We start from the raw sequence: 17,433 nt of genomic DNA on the forward strand, positions 1-17,433 counted from the left end.
AACAAATATGTTAGTATTCGTAATAATAGTAATACTAAATAAATAGTAATTAGTATTACTAAATAGTATAATAATAGTTCTAATAATTAAAAAATATATATATATAATATATATATATATATATATATATATATATATATATATATATATATATATATATATATATATTGTGCACAGACCCAACACAATAATCATGCTTCAAATTAGGAAAAATCTACATCATTTGCATATTAAGAAAATAAGTTTGTGTAAACATAGCTTTCCATATACAAAGTTGCTCTGATCACATCCTGTTTAACTACAACAATGAAGTGTAAAATCTCCTGACAGAACACTGCAGCACATGCACCGTGCAGTCGATGCAATATGAAGATGACAAGAACAAAGTATGCTTTATTTTCTCGTTCAATTGCTGCAATACACAAAGCGAAATCTGGCAGCCATGAATTTGTATCTTGAACTGATTGCTATTTTCAGCCTTAAAGGCAGGACAAATTGGTGCCCTGCACTTGACAAAGGTCTTATTTGTACACTAGATGGCAATGTTTCTTACCCTGTATATTGCAGCAGATAGAAAATAAAGTCAGCAAAAGCCGATTTTACGACTGATACAAAACAAGGTAAGTGAGGGTAAAAAAGGTAAAGGGCTGGGGATCACGGCCCCCTTCAGTCTGAGCAGAGAACTGCAGAAGGCAGGGATCAGGTGGGACATGCTGTTATTACCTTACTGGATCGTTTCCAGCTCCTTCTCATAAGCATGGTCTGTGAATGAGACAAAGCGTTATAAAGCCACCCCTTGCCCTCTCTAACAGGGTGTTAGAGGTGAACCTGACATCCTGTCTGGACACTGTTCAGAAGAGTCAAGGGGTCATAAGGAGGCAGCCCGGGGAAGCTATGGTTGGGGGGCAGCCATTGTAAGCTAATAAAATCACTAAACCACACACAAAGAAAGAAAATGTTGTCGTTGAAAGCTTTGTTAGTTAACTAACACAAAGATTCACAGGCACACTCACACATATCTATAGAGGCGTTATAAGTGACTGAATCATACTGTACAGTGAGTAAAAATTGATTAATACTCAACTTCATTGGTGTAGGAACCAGAAAGAATACCTTAATATTTTAACATCACATTCTCCCCTCATCATTTTCTAGTGTTTATACTGTCAAGACTAAAACTTGTGAAAATTATAAACTTTCTTGAGGAAGCAATACTGGGCTTTTTGTTCAGATAATAGTCTTAGGGGGGCAGAAGCCCACCTAAAAAGGGTCTAGAACTGCTCCTGGTGTATGGTGTATGCAGTATGAAGTAAGCATTACTAGCTTTCTACTCCATACTTACTCATTAGCATAGTTTGATCAGTGTAACAAGGCAGAATAAACATCAATAGGTGGTGACCTTGAATGTTTATTACCTATTTGTTATTGCCTGTTGTTACTAATGTACTGTAAGTTTTCACATAGTCATATATATATATATATATATATATATATATATATATATATATATATATATATATATATATATATATATATATATACACAGTCTCTTTGTTACCCTGTTAGCGTTCCAAAGTAAAAGTACCGCCCGTAAAGTTTGTGCTTAGTTAAATTTAACAGGAATGTTTTGTACATGCTGAGCAATAATTACTTTTTGATATGTGACGTATGGTTGCATAACACTTCAATTGAGGATGTGTTTGCTAGGACTCTAGCTAAGTAATGGATATTCATTGGGCACTCCTTTTCCTCTGCATGCCAAACCAAAGAATAATCTCTAGACAGTAGATTTCCTTTCCAGGTCAGACACTGGTTCATCCAGCCCTGGAAATGCATTTGGAGTCTTCTGCGCTGCATTAAGATGGGTGACATAATTTAGGAAGCCATATGAAACCATATACCTCTGTTCAAAATTGTTAAACCCTTAAAGTGTAAATCAAAGAAATAGCTAGATTTAAAAAAAAAAAATAAAAAAAAAAAGTAATACAGAGCTCCCACACCTCCTGACCAATACATTTGCAAGCGTTGTATTTGTGTAAATGTTCTTTGTTCTTTAGAGCTGATGTACATGATTATATATATGCTATAAAAAGTTCATTGTTCAGTTTGTTGAGTTTTCATACATTTGTATGAAACTACAGTTGTACACACAACTGGTGTCATGTCTCACACCTCCAGTTCATATTCACTCTTCAGACACATCAGCTTAAAAAGAAGAAAACTCACTGCTTCCCTGAAGTCTCCTTCTTTTGGAATAAGTGTGACTGCCAGTTCCAGTGAACCCAGGTCATGGTTGGGATAGTGAGGGTCCTTGAGGTCAAGGGTCACATCCAAGGACCTAAAAGGGAGAGAGAACACGTATAGCATTAACAAAATCCTGCCATGCTTAATCATTAAGGTTCTACATTTCTTACACCAGCATTCTTGCATTTGTACACACACACACACACACACACACATATATATAAACACTAGGGGGCAGCAGTGTAAAAGTAAATTGATTAATATTATGACACTGAGATTGTGTTTCAGATTCGTCAACGTGTCACAAAGCGTCAGAAGACCTTTGGTGCTCCAGGGACTCTAAATAAAGATATGCAGAGCCCATGAAGTCATCCTGCAGTCCAAAGTCATAGTCGAAGACCTGCAGAGGAAAGAAAAGACCTGAGAGTAAGGCCATGTCATTTCACATGTACTGACTACAAAGCCAGCAAACGTTAAATCAATGTTTACAATTTCATTAGTTAAAACACGTTCCATTAAATTAAACCGCATTAAGTAATCACTAATTACTGAGCAGCCTTTAAAAGTCAGTTTAATGATAGGAACAAAGCACTCTGACTACATTTACAATCATTTACCTTCACGTAGAGTGGCTCTCTCAAACTCTCCACCAGCAGACTGACTTTCTCATCCCATACTGGGTTCAGGTTCTTGTGAATCGTTTTGCTGCGGAAAACCTCTTTCCCTGCGATCTTAAACTTCACATATGGGTCACTAGTCCCTGTAATTACAATAAAAGTGCACAATACATTTAACTGTTTTTCAAGAGAAACTTTGGTAAATAAAGTTTGTCTCTTCTACAAAATGAAACCACCTCAGTTTATAATAAACAGTGTTTTGGAAACCCTTTAAAAATGAATGAATTGGAATAGAATTGGCATTCTTCACTCAGTTCCACACAGCACTTCTGGTAATTACTTCAAATCTAACCCCATTCTGTTGCTAATATGCACATATTCATTATCTATCTTTCTCTTTGTTGTACGGTCTTTTCTTTCTCGTGGACTAGTTGTCTGTGCTGTGTATGAAAGGTTATGAGAGTAGAGGCAAAGAGACTTGGGTCATGTGATTTTAACTGTCAGCCCTTATTAGCTCACGCACTAAAGAGAGAGAGAGGATGAGTGTGCTGTGTGAAGCCGAGGCAGTCTGAATACAACCATAAAACAAATTCCCTAATGAGTATTAATCAACATGACAGACCTCATTATATTCCCCCGATAAAATACAGAGAAAACAACTACTGTACAGAACATATTATAACACTGAATGAGTGTGAATGTAATATTCATAAAACATCCTCACATTTGACTCAATTAGCATGTAGTACAGTTCCCAAAAGAGAGCACTAGATGTCACTGTGTGTTCAGTGGAAAATCTGCAGAGCCCTTCATGTCACCTGACCTGCTCTTTCTGCAGTGGATCGAGAACTATTATAGTACTCTGAGGCATTAGGCATAATGTAATATCTAGCAAAATACCACACATGCTATGCAGATCTTATTAGCTGAAATATGAAATATGGAGAAGCAACATTTACAAGCTTTTTTTTCATTAACAAGTAAGCATTTGCATTGAATACAAACTGAAATACAAACTGAATAAAACAAATAGATGGACAATCAAACAGTCTGCTGTGCCAAACCACAGTAACTCTTGTAAGCGGTCGCTTAGATTTTATGACATTGACAAATACAAACATCTGTGCCAGGGGAAATGTCAATATTTTGACTAAATGAAGTGTTGTTTTTACTGGAAATTGACTACTTAACGTTTATATTCAGCTCACGTTCTGCTCTGCAGAAACCCCAGTGTTCCTGGGCAGAGATGCGCAATCCAGTGTCAGCAAAAAAAAGAGCATATGTGACCATACATTACTATATTGTGGTAGAAAAAGACCAAATTCAAGCTTACGTAAGCTTACAAATTTCATATGTTCAAATTTGGCACAATATTATTAACGCATCAGTGGCACATTATTGAAATATACTGTACTGATCTGCAGCAGATGAGATTATTGTGTATAAAGTCATATATGAAAGTTTTAATGGTGTGTTGAGTCATTTTTGGAATTAAATAATAATGTAAGTCAATGGGATCTGAAACCGTTTTTTTTTTCTCTTTACATTCCACAGATGAAAGAAAAGAGGTTTGGAACAGCATGTTCATTTTTGGGTGAACTGTCCCTTTAAAGGCTTTTGTAGTATAGGTATCTATATCAACACACTCATCTCCAGGCTGAAGTGTTAGTGTGGGCATGTTAGCAGTGTCAAACGACAGCTCCACATGCAGTCGCTTCAGTTACATCAGCTCGCCGAAAGGGAATCCCCATCCAACACCTCTGCAGTGCGTAACTCTCAGTGCCCATCATAATCTATCAGTCTCTGAGGGAAGCCTCTGTAATGTCATTAGATCAGCGCTGAGACATTTAGTACGGCAATCAAACATGCTCCTGTAAATCTGTATCACATCATGCTGCACGCTCAGCGCTGTCACTGGCCTCACGCATCCAAAAAAGTAAAAAAAACAGTCATGAAAACAAAGCAAACCTCTTGATTCAAATCTCCACAGGCATTAAATCTAATAACCAATTGGCATCCTCATTCACTGTCTTTATATACCACTGAATTGAAACCAAGACGGGATCTTATTTTCCTATTCATTCACCCCTAAAGCCATTCCTAATGTTCATTCAGCCACTGAGCCATTCATCTAAATAATACAATAAACTGCATTCAAATTCAAAAGGAGTCAGTGACTCTAGATAATGGTTCTGGTTAAGCAATCTGTTTGCCTCTGGATGTTGACGCCCAGCTGTGAATTATGTTGGTGCACCATGAGAGATAGCTGAAAGATGACAGTCCATTTTCAAGTCTTTACTTCAGGATAAAGGAATAAAACTCAAAGAAGACCTGATGTGAATATCAAACACGCTTCAACATCATTTGTACCACATAAACACACCACAGACCGTAAGAAATACAGCGTTAACAATTGAAATCGCAAATGAAATATTTCTGTTAATATCTTAGTTCAGAATGTCTTAGTAGTGATCCAAAGAGCATCATGAACCTCAGCTGAAGAACACTTGACCATCTATGCAGTGATTCATAAAATCAAATTACAAATTAATCTTCAGAATGTATAAAATATTTATTTTTCATTTCGCACAGCATAATGATACAGTTTCATTTTTCAAAATCGTAAAACCTTATTTTCATTTTTAAATTAAAAAGACAAATAAATAAAAAACACTAGATGTTTTTGTGGTTTTTTAACGCAACTTGATGCACAGAATATTGCAGAACAACACATATAATTCTAATAAAGAGAGAGGAAGGGATATCCCTTCTTTGCAGCACCGAACAATATATCTGAAATCGTCCCTGCTGGTAAAAAGCTTTGGGGGAAAATGCTGACACATAAACTGTGGCTCTGATGAATGCCACGTCTCTGCCCTTGACAGCCATCTGCAGCACAGTGTTCAGGATTATAAGAAATGAAAGACGTTTATCATCAACGTGACTAAAACCGGTAAAATCTGTGGTAAGAAATGATTTCTCATCAGCCACAATGAGAGATGGACAGAATAGGGGAATTTGCCCCAGTACATTCACCATCGCATTATTCAAACTGCCCTCCACAACACTTGAGTAAGTAGGACGTAGAGGTTCTCAGAGAGATCCGTTCACAGAAGAATCAATAGATGGTTTGAATGGATGAGGTACTGCGTATGGCTGCAGGGTTATAGTGTGCTGACCGGTTCCTCCTCTGCAATTTGTACATTAGAATCATGCATATTTGCAATTTGAGCAGCATTTTTATGGACCTATTGAAGACTACTTTCTTGGCCAGAAACCAAAGAACAGTAGTAATGGATCATTTTATTGTTTGTTTGCTAATGACGATGCCCTGAGTTCAAAACCAGTTAATATCATTTCTTGACCCCAACCCTGCTCTAAAATACAGCTTAAATCGCACTCATTGTTTTAGCCTTTGTTAATTTATGCTGTTTCCCCTATTAGGATTCACCCTGTAATTTCCTACACTTTTTATTTTAATAAATATGGAACAACCCAAATGAATTTTATTTTTAAAATGCATTTCTAACAAATTACAGTATGCTTTAGTGGCTTTTGTGTAGAGATTTGGTTCAAATTAATTATATTATCATAACTATATAAACAAGCTATTAATAATAAGCATGTAAATTAATTAGTAGTGATGAGCCATTAAGTGTTCTGTGAATGACAGAATAAATTAAGTTAAGATATTTTTGGTGAAACTCGAGAGCTTTCTGATCCTGCATAGTCAGTAAAGCAACTGACACGTTCAAGGTCGAAAAACGCAACAAGAACATGGTTAAAATGGTTCATGTGAAGATCAGTGGTCCAAACGTAATGTTGTGAAGCTTTGAGAATACTTTTTAAAGCAAAAATATGAAAAAATATCCAAACATCCACTCTTCGACACGAGCACCACGGCACATGTGTGTGCATTCCTCTGCTTGTAATTCTGTAGGGATATGGTCAAGGCTACATTTTTGGATTAAAATGTCTTTCCAGGGTCAGCAGAATATGTTGACCTAGGCACACATCATGCTCAGCAAAATCAGGACGTTCCATGCAGCAAATAATACTGCAATGTTAGAGTGACTCTACATAACGGCTTGAGGAATCTTTTTTGTTTATGGATGTTGACCCCCAGCTCTGAATTATGTTGGTGCGCCATGTGAGATAGCTGAAAGAAGATACTTCATAAAGGAATAAAAATCAAAGAAGACTTGACGTGAATATCAAACACAAGCCATGCACGTCATTCATACAACATAAATACATCACATGTGCAATTGCCTTTGCCAGCAACGATGACACACGCTGACAAACTGGCACTAAAGCCTGGCTGGCAGCTTCAATTGAGCTGTAATTTTATACAGTATAGACCAAAAGACAAATGTCAGGTTCCTTTTAGTGGCCTATAAACTGTGGCCATTTCAGGAGCAGAACAGATGTCATAAAAGTATCAACAAAGAAAGTAGGATCTTACTCTAGATCTGTTTCCTTGCAAAAAAGACTTTATAACCCATGTAGCCACCAAGGGGGAGTGTGATGTTGATAAATGTATCTTGCTCTGTTTTAGAATATATTATGATTGGTAACCTTGGGGGATTTCAGAAAGCAGGTTATGTGACATTCTCTGGTTTGTCAAAAACGAAGGTATTTTTCAGAGCCTGAAAGTAGCCTATTCTCTGAACAACATGAATGATCATAACAGAAAGACATTTTTTACTCTATTTATTAAAGAAAAAATCGATGTATTTATTTATTGGCTGTAGCCGATTGCTATATATATATATATATATATATATATATATATATATATATATATATATATATATATATATATATATATATATATATATATATATATATATATATATATATATACAGACGTGGACAAAATTGTTGGTACCCTTTGGTCAATGAAAGAAAAAGTCACAATGGTCACAGAAATAACTGTTATCTGACAAAAGTAATAATAAATAAAAATTCTATAAATGTTAACCAATGAAAGTCAGACATTGTTTTTCAACCATGCTTCAACAGAATTATTAAAAAAAAATAAACTCATGAAACAGACCTGGACAAAAATGATGGTACCCCTAACTTAATATTTTGTTGCGCAACCTTTTGAGGCAATCACTGCAATCAAACGCTTCCTGTAACTGTCAATGAGACTTCTGCACCTCTCAGCAGGTATTTTGGCCCACTCCTCATGAGCAAACTGCTCCAGTTGTGTCCGGTTTGAAGGGTGCCTTTTCCAGACTGCATGTTTCAGCTCCTTCCAAAGATGCTCAATAGGATTGAGGTCAGGGCTCATAGAAGGCCACTTTACAATAGTCCAATTTTTTCCTCTTAGCCATTCTTGGGTGTTTTTAGCGGTGTGTTTTGGGTCATTGTCCTGTTGCAAGACCCATGACCTGCGACTGAGACCAAGCTTTCTGACACTGGCTAGTACATTTCTCTCTAGAATTCCTTGATAGTCTTGAGATTTCATTGTACCCTGCACAGATTCAAGACACCCTGTGCCAGACGCAGCAAAGCAGCCCCAGAACATAACAGAGCCTCCTCCATGTTTCACAGTAGGGACAGTGTTCTTTTCTTGATATGCTTCATTTTTTCGTCTGTGAACATACAGCTGATGTGCCTTGGCAAAAACTTCGAAGCTTCTGGGAGAATGTCCTGTGGACAGATGAGACAAACTCATCTGTCCACAGGACATTCTCCCCCAAGCTTTGTGGCTTGTCAACATGTAGTTTGGCATATTCCAGTCTTGCTTTTTATATGATTCGTTTTCAACAATGGTGTCCTCCTTGGTCGTCTCCCATGTAGTCCACTTTGGCTCAAACAACGACGGATGGTGCGATCTGACACTGATGTTCCTTGAGCATGAAGTTCACCTTGAATCTCTTTAGAAGTCTTTCTAGGCTCTTTTGTTACCATTCGGATTATCCGTCTCTTAGATTTGTCATCAATTTTCCTCCTGCGGCCACGTCCAGGGAGGTTGGCTACAGTCCCATGGATCTTAAACTTCTGAATAATATGTGCAACTGTAGTCACAGGAACATCTAGTTGCTTGGAGATGGTCTTATAGCCTTTACCTTTAACATGCTTGTCTATAATTTTCTTTCTGATCTCTTGAGACAACTCTTTCCTTTGCTTCCTCTGGTCCATGTCGAGTGATTACAAGGTTGTAGACACCTGTGATGCTAATTAGTGGACACACCTTGAATTAACATGTCCCTTTGGTCACATTATTTTCAGTGTTTTCTAGGGGTACCATCATTTTTGTCCATGCCTGTTTCGTGAGTTTATTTTTTTAAATAATTCTGTTGAAGCATGGTTGAAAAACAATGTCTGACTTTCATTGGTTAACATTTATAGAATTTTTATTTATTATTACTTTTGTCAGATAACAGTTATTTCTGTGACCATTGTGACTTTTTCTTTCATTGACCAAAGGGTACCAACAATTTTGTCCACGTCTGTATATATATATATATATATATATATATATATATATATATACACATATTTATCATCAAACATACAATATGATTCTTGAATTGAAATATAAAATGAAAAATTATTGCAGAATAGCCCAGTAGGAGGTGACGTACAGTGCAAATGTAAATTGCCACTAAACAAAAGAAGAAAAAAGATGTACAGCAGCTTACTTCCCAAACCAGTTAGAAAGGTTTGGGTTAATTATTTCATTAAGACAAGTTAATTAAGGTGTAAAAGATAATCACTAATTAGAAAGTATGATGACTATCATGTTTTGTTTTGTGTTTTTAACATGGTACCATATTAAAAGCATGTGGTGTCGGACATGCACATTCTTTAAGCACCATAAATATTATGGTACAGTTACGAATTGTTTTATGGGGCTCATCATCAACATTGTGGCTATGTTGGCCGTACTATTTAGTAGTAAAAAAATATCATTTTCTTCAGGCTAGCTGATGATGAGTAATCTAAGGTGGAGATACAATATCCTGCGGTAATTTCCTATCATGAGCTCTGAGACCAAGCGCTGATGAAATCTTGATGGAAGTCATCTGATTGCCCACAGAATCCATCCAGTTCATTAGGTCCCACAGATGCAATAGTTTTTGTAAAACTTAAAGCACAACACGAATGCTGCTCCGAAGTCTCTCAGTCTCAAAACAGAGCCACACACCTACTGTGTCCCCCAGCATCAATGTGTGCCGATATGCTCCTAGTGCTTGTTAAAATCACCCACCAACAGTCAGTAAGCTCTGATGTATCAACAAATAATAAGTGGGCCATTGTGACACAGGTCACACCTCAACAACACAGAATGGATGATCAATGATGGTAAACCAATCACACTCTAGAAACCCCATAGCAACAGAAAAACATACAGGAAAATACCACCCACATTTTCCTTAGAATACTGTTTCTTACTTACTGCATTACTAATAAGGAATTATTGAAGAACTAAAAAATAATTACTAAGGAACTTGTGTTAACTAGTCAGTTTTAATAAGGTGAGGACCATAAATCAAGTACTTGAGTAAAAATACAGATACCCCAATAAAGTATGACTCCAGTAAAGTTATAAGCAGGCATTTTGAAAAATTACTTGAGATATTTGAGAAAACTCCAAAAACTTCGCTATGCAGATTTTATTTAGTTCACCATATCTGTTGAAAGCAACAGATATGCTCTGCATTTTTATTTATTATCATTATTTTTAGATCAAAGTCTGTACAACTTTTTAACTGTAGAAAGCAATATTATAGAGAGGACTCGTTTTTGCCAGAAGCAACAGTTTAAAGTTAAGAAAATGTTTATGGTTTGTTTATGTCAGGCGTGTGGTAAGCAGGAGAGCACACAACGAGTATAAATAAAAATAAAGCGTTTTAATCTACTCCGATGATGAAATAAACAATATAAATGCAGGCAGGCAGACAGATAGGACAACATCACACGCAAATAAAGACGAGATTGGACAAACAGAACTGAAACCACAGGACTTAAATACACCAGGTAAAACACTAAATTAATCACACACAGCTGAAGACAATAAACACAATTAACTAAAGTAGGTCACACCGAACACATGGCACACGACAAAAACAATAACAAAGTCCAGAGAACGTGACAGTTTATTGCATAGAAATATTTATTGTTGTGTTGCATCAGCTATCTGGGCTACCGTTCTGATGGCACCCATTCACTAAAAAAAACCCCAGCAAAAAAACACCTGTGGATGCTTTTTAGGACCAGGCGGGGGTGAGACAAAATTCATTTTCTTTCTGTATGAAAAACAATCACAGGCTGTATTATCTAATTAGAAAAAGGCCTCTCTGTTGCATATTCATAATTACCCTCCCAAAAATCGCAACGGGCCAAGAGCGTTTTAAAAAAAAAGGTCATTGAATAATGCACACAGAGTCATAATTAAGCTAAATTATTCAATCCGATTTCCCAGAGCTCTGACTGATTGCTGTCATTGGCAGGAAATTTGGAAATTGCACTCAGGCACTGAGACAGCTCCATCTCTTTCAGTAGACCTACTTAACAGCGGTCCTCTGGGGCCCTGTGATGGCACAGACTTTCAGCCCTGTCACTCACTACACCCATTCTGTACACATTAGGTCCTTTAAGTGATACCCTCTTTGTGGAAAAAATAAAAAAAATAACAACAAAAGGGACTGACAGCAGATTACACGGTCACAGTGTGCAACACTATGCCCACTATGAAGCCAAGGGAAGCTTTTTAATCTTACGTGAACATAAATGTTATTTACAGAGGCCCTAAATCCGCTGCAGTTTTATTTTACATGGAGCCACTCACCTCATGAGGGCCAGCATAATGAGATCATATGACAAGTCAGATGGATTCATCAATTTATTTTGACAACCTCCTTATTATCTATTCAGTTTTGGCGGAAGGAACAAATCACAGCATAGTGTGATGTTACATCCACACCACTAGGTGGCTTGCACAACTTAGAAGTAAATATATAACAAAAAGGTTCAATTAGAATTTTTAAATTGAAATTTTAAAATAAAAAAATTGCATGTCTGTTTTTGATCATACATATATTTGATGCATCTTTTTATGGCTCATGTAAGGACTCATTCAGAATTAAATCTCTGAATAATTCATTCAAAAATATTTGTAAAAATAATGATTTAGATGCAGTTTCTGGTTTTCATATTTCAGTATTTGACATTAAATGCATATAATTATCATTTGTCTCTCTAAATCTCCCATTAATTACTTAAATGTTTTTGTTTGTTTTAAAATATAATATATAATAATAATAATAATAATAATAATAATAATAATAATAATGATCTTAATAATAAACTGTCACTCAAATGACTGTAGGCATGTAGTAAATTGTGTACAGGTTTTCCAGTAAACCATGTTAAATTAGAGGTCCGCAGCACATTATTATTCTGAACACATACAAGGAAACTTTTCTGTCATATCTATTCAAATGTATTAAAAAGTTTGAGGTTTTATCTGAGATACGTCTTTTTCCATTTTCTTTCTCTAAAATATGAGACGGTTCACAGGCCGGCTTCAGATTGGCTGTCAGGCGTCTGGATATTTAAGACAGTGCGGATGAAAAGAAGCCTTTCAATAGCACATGGAAAAGAAGAGCGATGTGGTCAATTCCCCTCACATGTCTGGCACACTCCATTACCCAGCATGCCCAACGACAGCACTGGATTGATGACTGCAGCAGTTTCTACTGTTATTCGGTCTGATGATCCCTTGCTCAAGTGTGTATGTTTGTGTGAGTGTGTGAAGGCAGTTATAGCACAGCATGCAGCTATGAATGCAGAGTAAGTTCCCAAGCTTTAATGCAGATCTAATAGCAGAAATACTTGACAACACTAGGCTAAATGTACAAATACACAATCAAACGTCTCAGGTCTGTGAGGTTTTTTATGTTTAAACAGTTTTGTTAAAAATGAAATGTTATAACAATTTATAATAACTAATTTAAATATTAAAATATAATTTATTTCTGCAATGACGAAGCTAGATTTTTAGCATCATTACTCCAGTCCCCAGTGTCATCTGATCCTTCACAAATCATTCTAAAATGCTGATTTGCAGTTAAATAAATATAAAAAAGTCACTGTTTAGTATTTCTGTGCAACCCACGGTACATTTTAATAAGCAGAACGTTTAAAACAAATTGCGTATTCGAAATAGAAATAACATAACAGTTTTTTTGGCCAATGTACAGTGTTCTTTGTTTTAAAAATATAAATAAATATTTTACCAAATATATATTCTGTAGCTCTCATTTTTCACAAACAACTCATATTTAAAACTGGTGGTTATAGGACAAATGTGACAACTAATGGCATTCACTGGTAGTGTCACTAATGTCAAGCATGCCACATTGCATTTCCAAATCATTTGGGCTATGGTTGAAGGAGAAGATTTTAAGCAAATAATGATTAAAAAAAATCAGGGGGGAAATCTGTTCCACGCACAGACTTTTAGAAACTCAAATAAGCTGTATGGACTATTTTTTAATGCTTTAATGCTTTAATGTTTTTTGTTCTTCTATGCAGCTTGACAGCACCTGGTCAACTCATGTTTCTGTTGTGAGCATTTCATTTCCTTAAAAAAAGTCTTGTGTGTGTGTGTGTGTGTGTGTGTGTGTGTGTGTGGGAGGGGGGTTTAGGTTTGGGATGACATGAGAATTCCAGTAGGTTCATTTTCTTTCATCACATTAAAAAAGCTTATTAAAACCAAAAAACTAAAAACAGTTTGGCGGAGTTCACCATTTCTGATAAAAAGCAACAGATACGCTCTGCGTTTTATCCATAATCATCTAAAGATCAAAGACCACAGCAGGAGGGCGAGAGAGCAGCTTCGGCACTAGTAATATAATAGTCTCACTATGTTTAATGAATATGATTGTGTTTTGAGTGTCTGTGGCAGTTTGCATGTAGGCTTTCTGCAGAGATACTCAGCGTGTTACATTAGCGCTGTCACATCTGGCTATGACACGTCATATAGCCTATAACACGCTCTCGCGCATTTGTTATAAAATTTAAAATTTGTCAGATAGATTTACACTTGTCCAGTTTCATCTAAAATGCATCTCAGACCCCGTAGTGGTTTCAGCCAATGGCTTGAAATCATTCTTGAAAGTGTTTGGGCGAGCATTACACCTGGTCTTTTCATGATCAGACAGCTATTCAAACAGAGACAATGCTTGAAGTGACTAGGTGTAAACAGGCCGATATATGCAGCGATTTCAATGCGTGTGAGTAAGCTTGTGTTTTTAGGGAGGCGAACTGCCAAGAGACAAATGCAAATGTTAAGTCACGAAATGCTGCAGTATAATGAGCGATAATAGTAGAGGAAGCAGTGTGAATGTGTGGTTTCATTAAAACAACCCATGTCCCTCATTAGCTCAACACAGTATGAGTAATATTGCAAAAACAAGAGAAATCCAGCATCGTAATTGCAACTCTCGAAGTCCACGGCACATTCTGCAACACCAGCACCAATATACTCGGCAGGAGTGGTCATTTTTTGAGTAGACTCATACGTTATAATTATAATTTTGCCATAACGGAGCTGCCAGACTGCAAAAATGTCCACCAGAGGGGCTGTGCATGTTTTTTCACTTCCTCCAAACACACACGTCAGATCATTAACAGATGCTGACAGACGGATTTCAATGCCAGAGCAAGACAACAGGAAACAACGAAACATAACAACATGCCTGATGTTATAATCCTGGATCAGTTTCTGCCAAGCTGTCCACACCATCCACACAAAACACACCAAATCTTCCATCCCTCAAGGTTAAAACCAGCAGAACACACAGCAAAGTAAGAACAGACTCAATACTGTCATTCATCACTGCTGCCACAGTTAGTCTTCACACATGCTGTTCTCAGAGCTTATCTGTTTCTTTTCTGATGGTGAAATGAGAGGAATATATAAGTGCTACTTATAGACTGTGTAACTACAGTATCTGGGCATAAACAGTGTATTTCTCCATCGACAGTTGTTTAAAATCGGAAGTGCATTCAGGTTTTACATTACGAATTAAACTTTTTTGAACTAATTAATTATCAAAAAATCCTGGAAAACAAATATCAAGGAGCACATTTGTTTGAATGATGAGTAATTGAGTTAAGACTGCTGAAATTTCAGCTTTGCTATCACAGGAATAAATTGCTTTTAAAAATATATTAAAACACAAAGAAGTTCTTTTAAATTACAATGATATTTTGCAATATTACTAATAAATGCAGCCTTTTCTGGATATTCAAAATATCCAGAAAATATACTGCTAATACCTAAATATTTACTAAAATGTAAAATATGATTTACTAAGTAACACTTTACAATAAGGTCTCATTTGTTATTTTGTTTGTTAGATAAAATTATTTTTACAGAATGCATTCATCTGTTAACCATTTTCCCTTTTTTATTATGTTAGTTTACTGCACATGAACTAATATTAAACATATTGTGTTATCCTTTTCCTTTGTTAACTCCAATAAATAATAAAACGCGATTGGTATTTCGCCAATGAGAATCATTATATACTTTGACAAGAAATCTTATTTACATGAGGCACATTTATCAAGGAAATTAATCTACAGTACGAAGAACAGATTCAACATCTAAAATGAATGGAATAGAAACCAATAGAAAGTATCTGTGTCTGTTCTGAACAAATTGTGTTTTGAGCTGTGGTTTGTATGCAATCAACAAAAATAAAACGAGAATTACTATGATCGTTCAGGGTCACCATGTCACATTATCTGTATTATCTGTAAAAATGTATGTATGAGAAAAGAATGAAATTATTTATGGTGATTATTATTATAAACAAGGGAGACCTAAATCTAACCATGCCTTTCTGTGGCACCACGGCTGAGCTGAGAACTGCAAATACCGCAGAGCGCGTGGAAATCCTCCAGTAAAGCACATCCAGTTTAATTAAACTAGCGCAAATGGAAAGCAGCAGTGGTCACCGACTTGTAGAGAGAGCTGCTTCGGTGCTCAATTATGATAAACATTGGAATGCTAATTTATGCAAGTCAATGCAGAATCCAAATGAAACAGAGAAAGGCCTGGGTTTGAAAGTAAAACATGCGAAATGTATGCAAAGCATAATTATAGCTATTCAAATTTCAAACAATACGTGGATGAATAATTCGAGTCTCAGCTGTGTATTCTTGTTTTAGGTGGAGGAAAGCGTGAGAAGTTTTTTTTTTCCTTCTCAAGGATTACTCAGGATTTCTCTCAAGGGAGCGCGTGACTGACTGTATGACTCACACAGAGCGGAATCTGGAGTCTCGAGGGCAGGTGAGCTGCCGAGGTCTTCGCTCATTATTTTAGCGTGTGTGTCTATTTGGGTGAGTCAAGAAGACAGAGAGACAGAGGGCGTATGAACAGATCTGCTGCACCATCCATCAGCCCCTAATGAGACCATTACTGCTCTCGCCTGTCCCTCTGCCATTCAAAAGCCCTAATGCCCGCCCTCTCACATGACACCGCAGCAGGTCTGGAGTAATGGGCAGGAATGTAGACTGCAAATTGTCTCTCGGATTTAGAAAATGTTCATGCTATAACAAAAAGGGGGCGCTAGAGATTCAAACTGTCCTTTAATCCAGAAACATTTTACTACGATTTTTCTCCGAAAATCAACACTGTCTACTCTGGCTCCCGACGTTCTTCAAAACATCTTTGATGTTTAACATAAGAAAGTCATTTATATAGGTTTTGAACGACACAAGGACAAGCAAATAATAGCACATCAGGGCAATTTTCATTAGGGTTGCCCCCTAACAGTCAAATAACTGTTAGTCGACCAGAAGAGTCTTGGTTGAACAAAATTAAGTCTCCACATACAAAGTCTCTCAGATTGTTAACGGCTGGTAATACAGTACATCAGACACGACCTCCCAACGCTTGCATATCATTCATCGACCTATAATATTGAGTATCATCTGAATTATGTAAGTATTAGAACTATATATAGACGCTCAATCTAATGTTTATCTAGAAAAATGTGCACTGTTCAAGTGTCTGTGCAGAGTTGGGCTGGACCTAGTTAGGCTAACCTAACCCTAACTGACTTCTGGCGAACCTGCAAATGAATTAGTAACTTAGTTCAATTAAATGAGTTCATTTTAGTGTCACGTTATGGGCAGATTTTTAATAGTGCATGATGGGTGGCAGAATGCTGCAACACAAAAGGAGCTCAACAAAACCTACAAAATGTTGAAAATTCAGGTCACACAGGAAAAAAAAAGTTACATAAATGTGGCAAAAGGGCACATACCTCCCCTGTCCCTGATGGCCAGATTATTGCCCTTCTTTAACACAATGTCCAGCTGATACATTCCTGGCTTTGACGGGGCAAGAAGTTCTTCATTACTTGGCTCCACAATATTGATGCCCTACAGGAGGAGAGGAAACAGTAAGATGGTCAGACAGGTCTGTATAAACTGTCAAGATCTCATGCACATACTTCAGGAAATCTATTCCCAGTTTAAAGCTTGATGTTATGAAGATTTAGAACATGAAGTGTTGGTACATCAGCTTCTCCCACCA

The 17,433-nt window shown here is 36.6% G+C and overlaps 1 protein-coding gene across 7 annotated transcripts in view; it reads right to left on the bottom strand.

Annotated features, from left to right (window-relative positions):
• mctp1a (multiple C2 domains, transmembrane 1a) overlaps positions 1–17,433 on the bottom strand; it is a 127,155-nt gene that overhangs the window by 62,948 nt on the left and 46,774 nt on the right. For 5 of the 7 annotated variants that reach the window (XM_043240778.1, XM_043240782.1, XM_043240781.1 and 2 more), the window contains 5 exons: positions 17,162–17,279; positions 2,862–3,004; positions 2,565–2,644; positions 2,227–2,338; positions 724–762 (listed from right to left, as the gene is read on the bottom strand). In XM_043240778.1, the coding sequence (XP_043096713.1) occupies positions 724–762; positions 2,227–2,338; positions 2,565–2,644; positions 2,862–3,004; positions 17,162–17,279 (492 nt within the window). The remainder of the gene's footprint in view (positions 1–723; positions 763–2,226; positions 2,339–2,564; positions 2,645–2,861; positions 3,005–17,161; positions 17,280–17,433) is intronic. The other 2 variants (XM_043240783.1, XM_043240780.1) reach the window with 1 other exon arrangement.

This window comes from Puntigrus tetrazona, chromosome 5 (genome assembly GCF_018831695.1).
Source record: "Puntigrus tetrazona isolate hp1 chromosome 5, ASM1883169v1, whole genome shotgun sequence".
Classification (NCBI taxonomy): domain Eukaryota; kingdom Metazoa; phylum Chordata; class Actinopteri; order Cypriniformes; family Cyprinidae; genus Puntigrus; species Puntigrus tetrazona.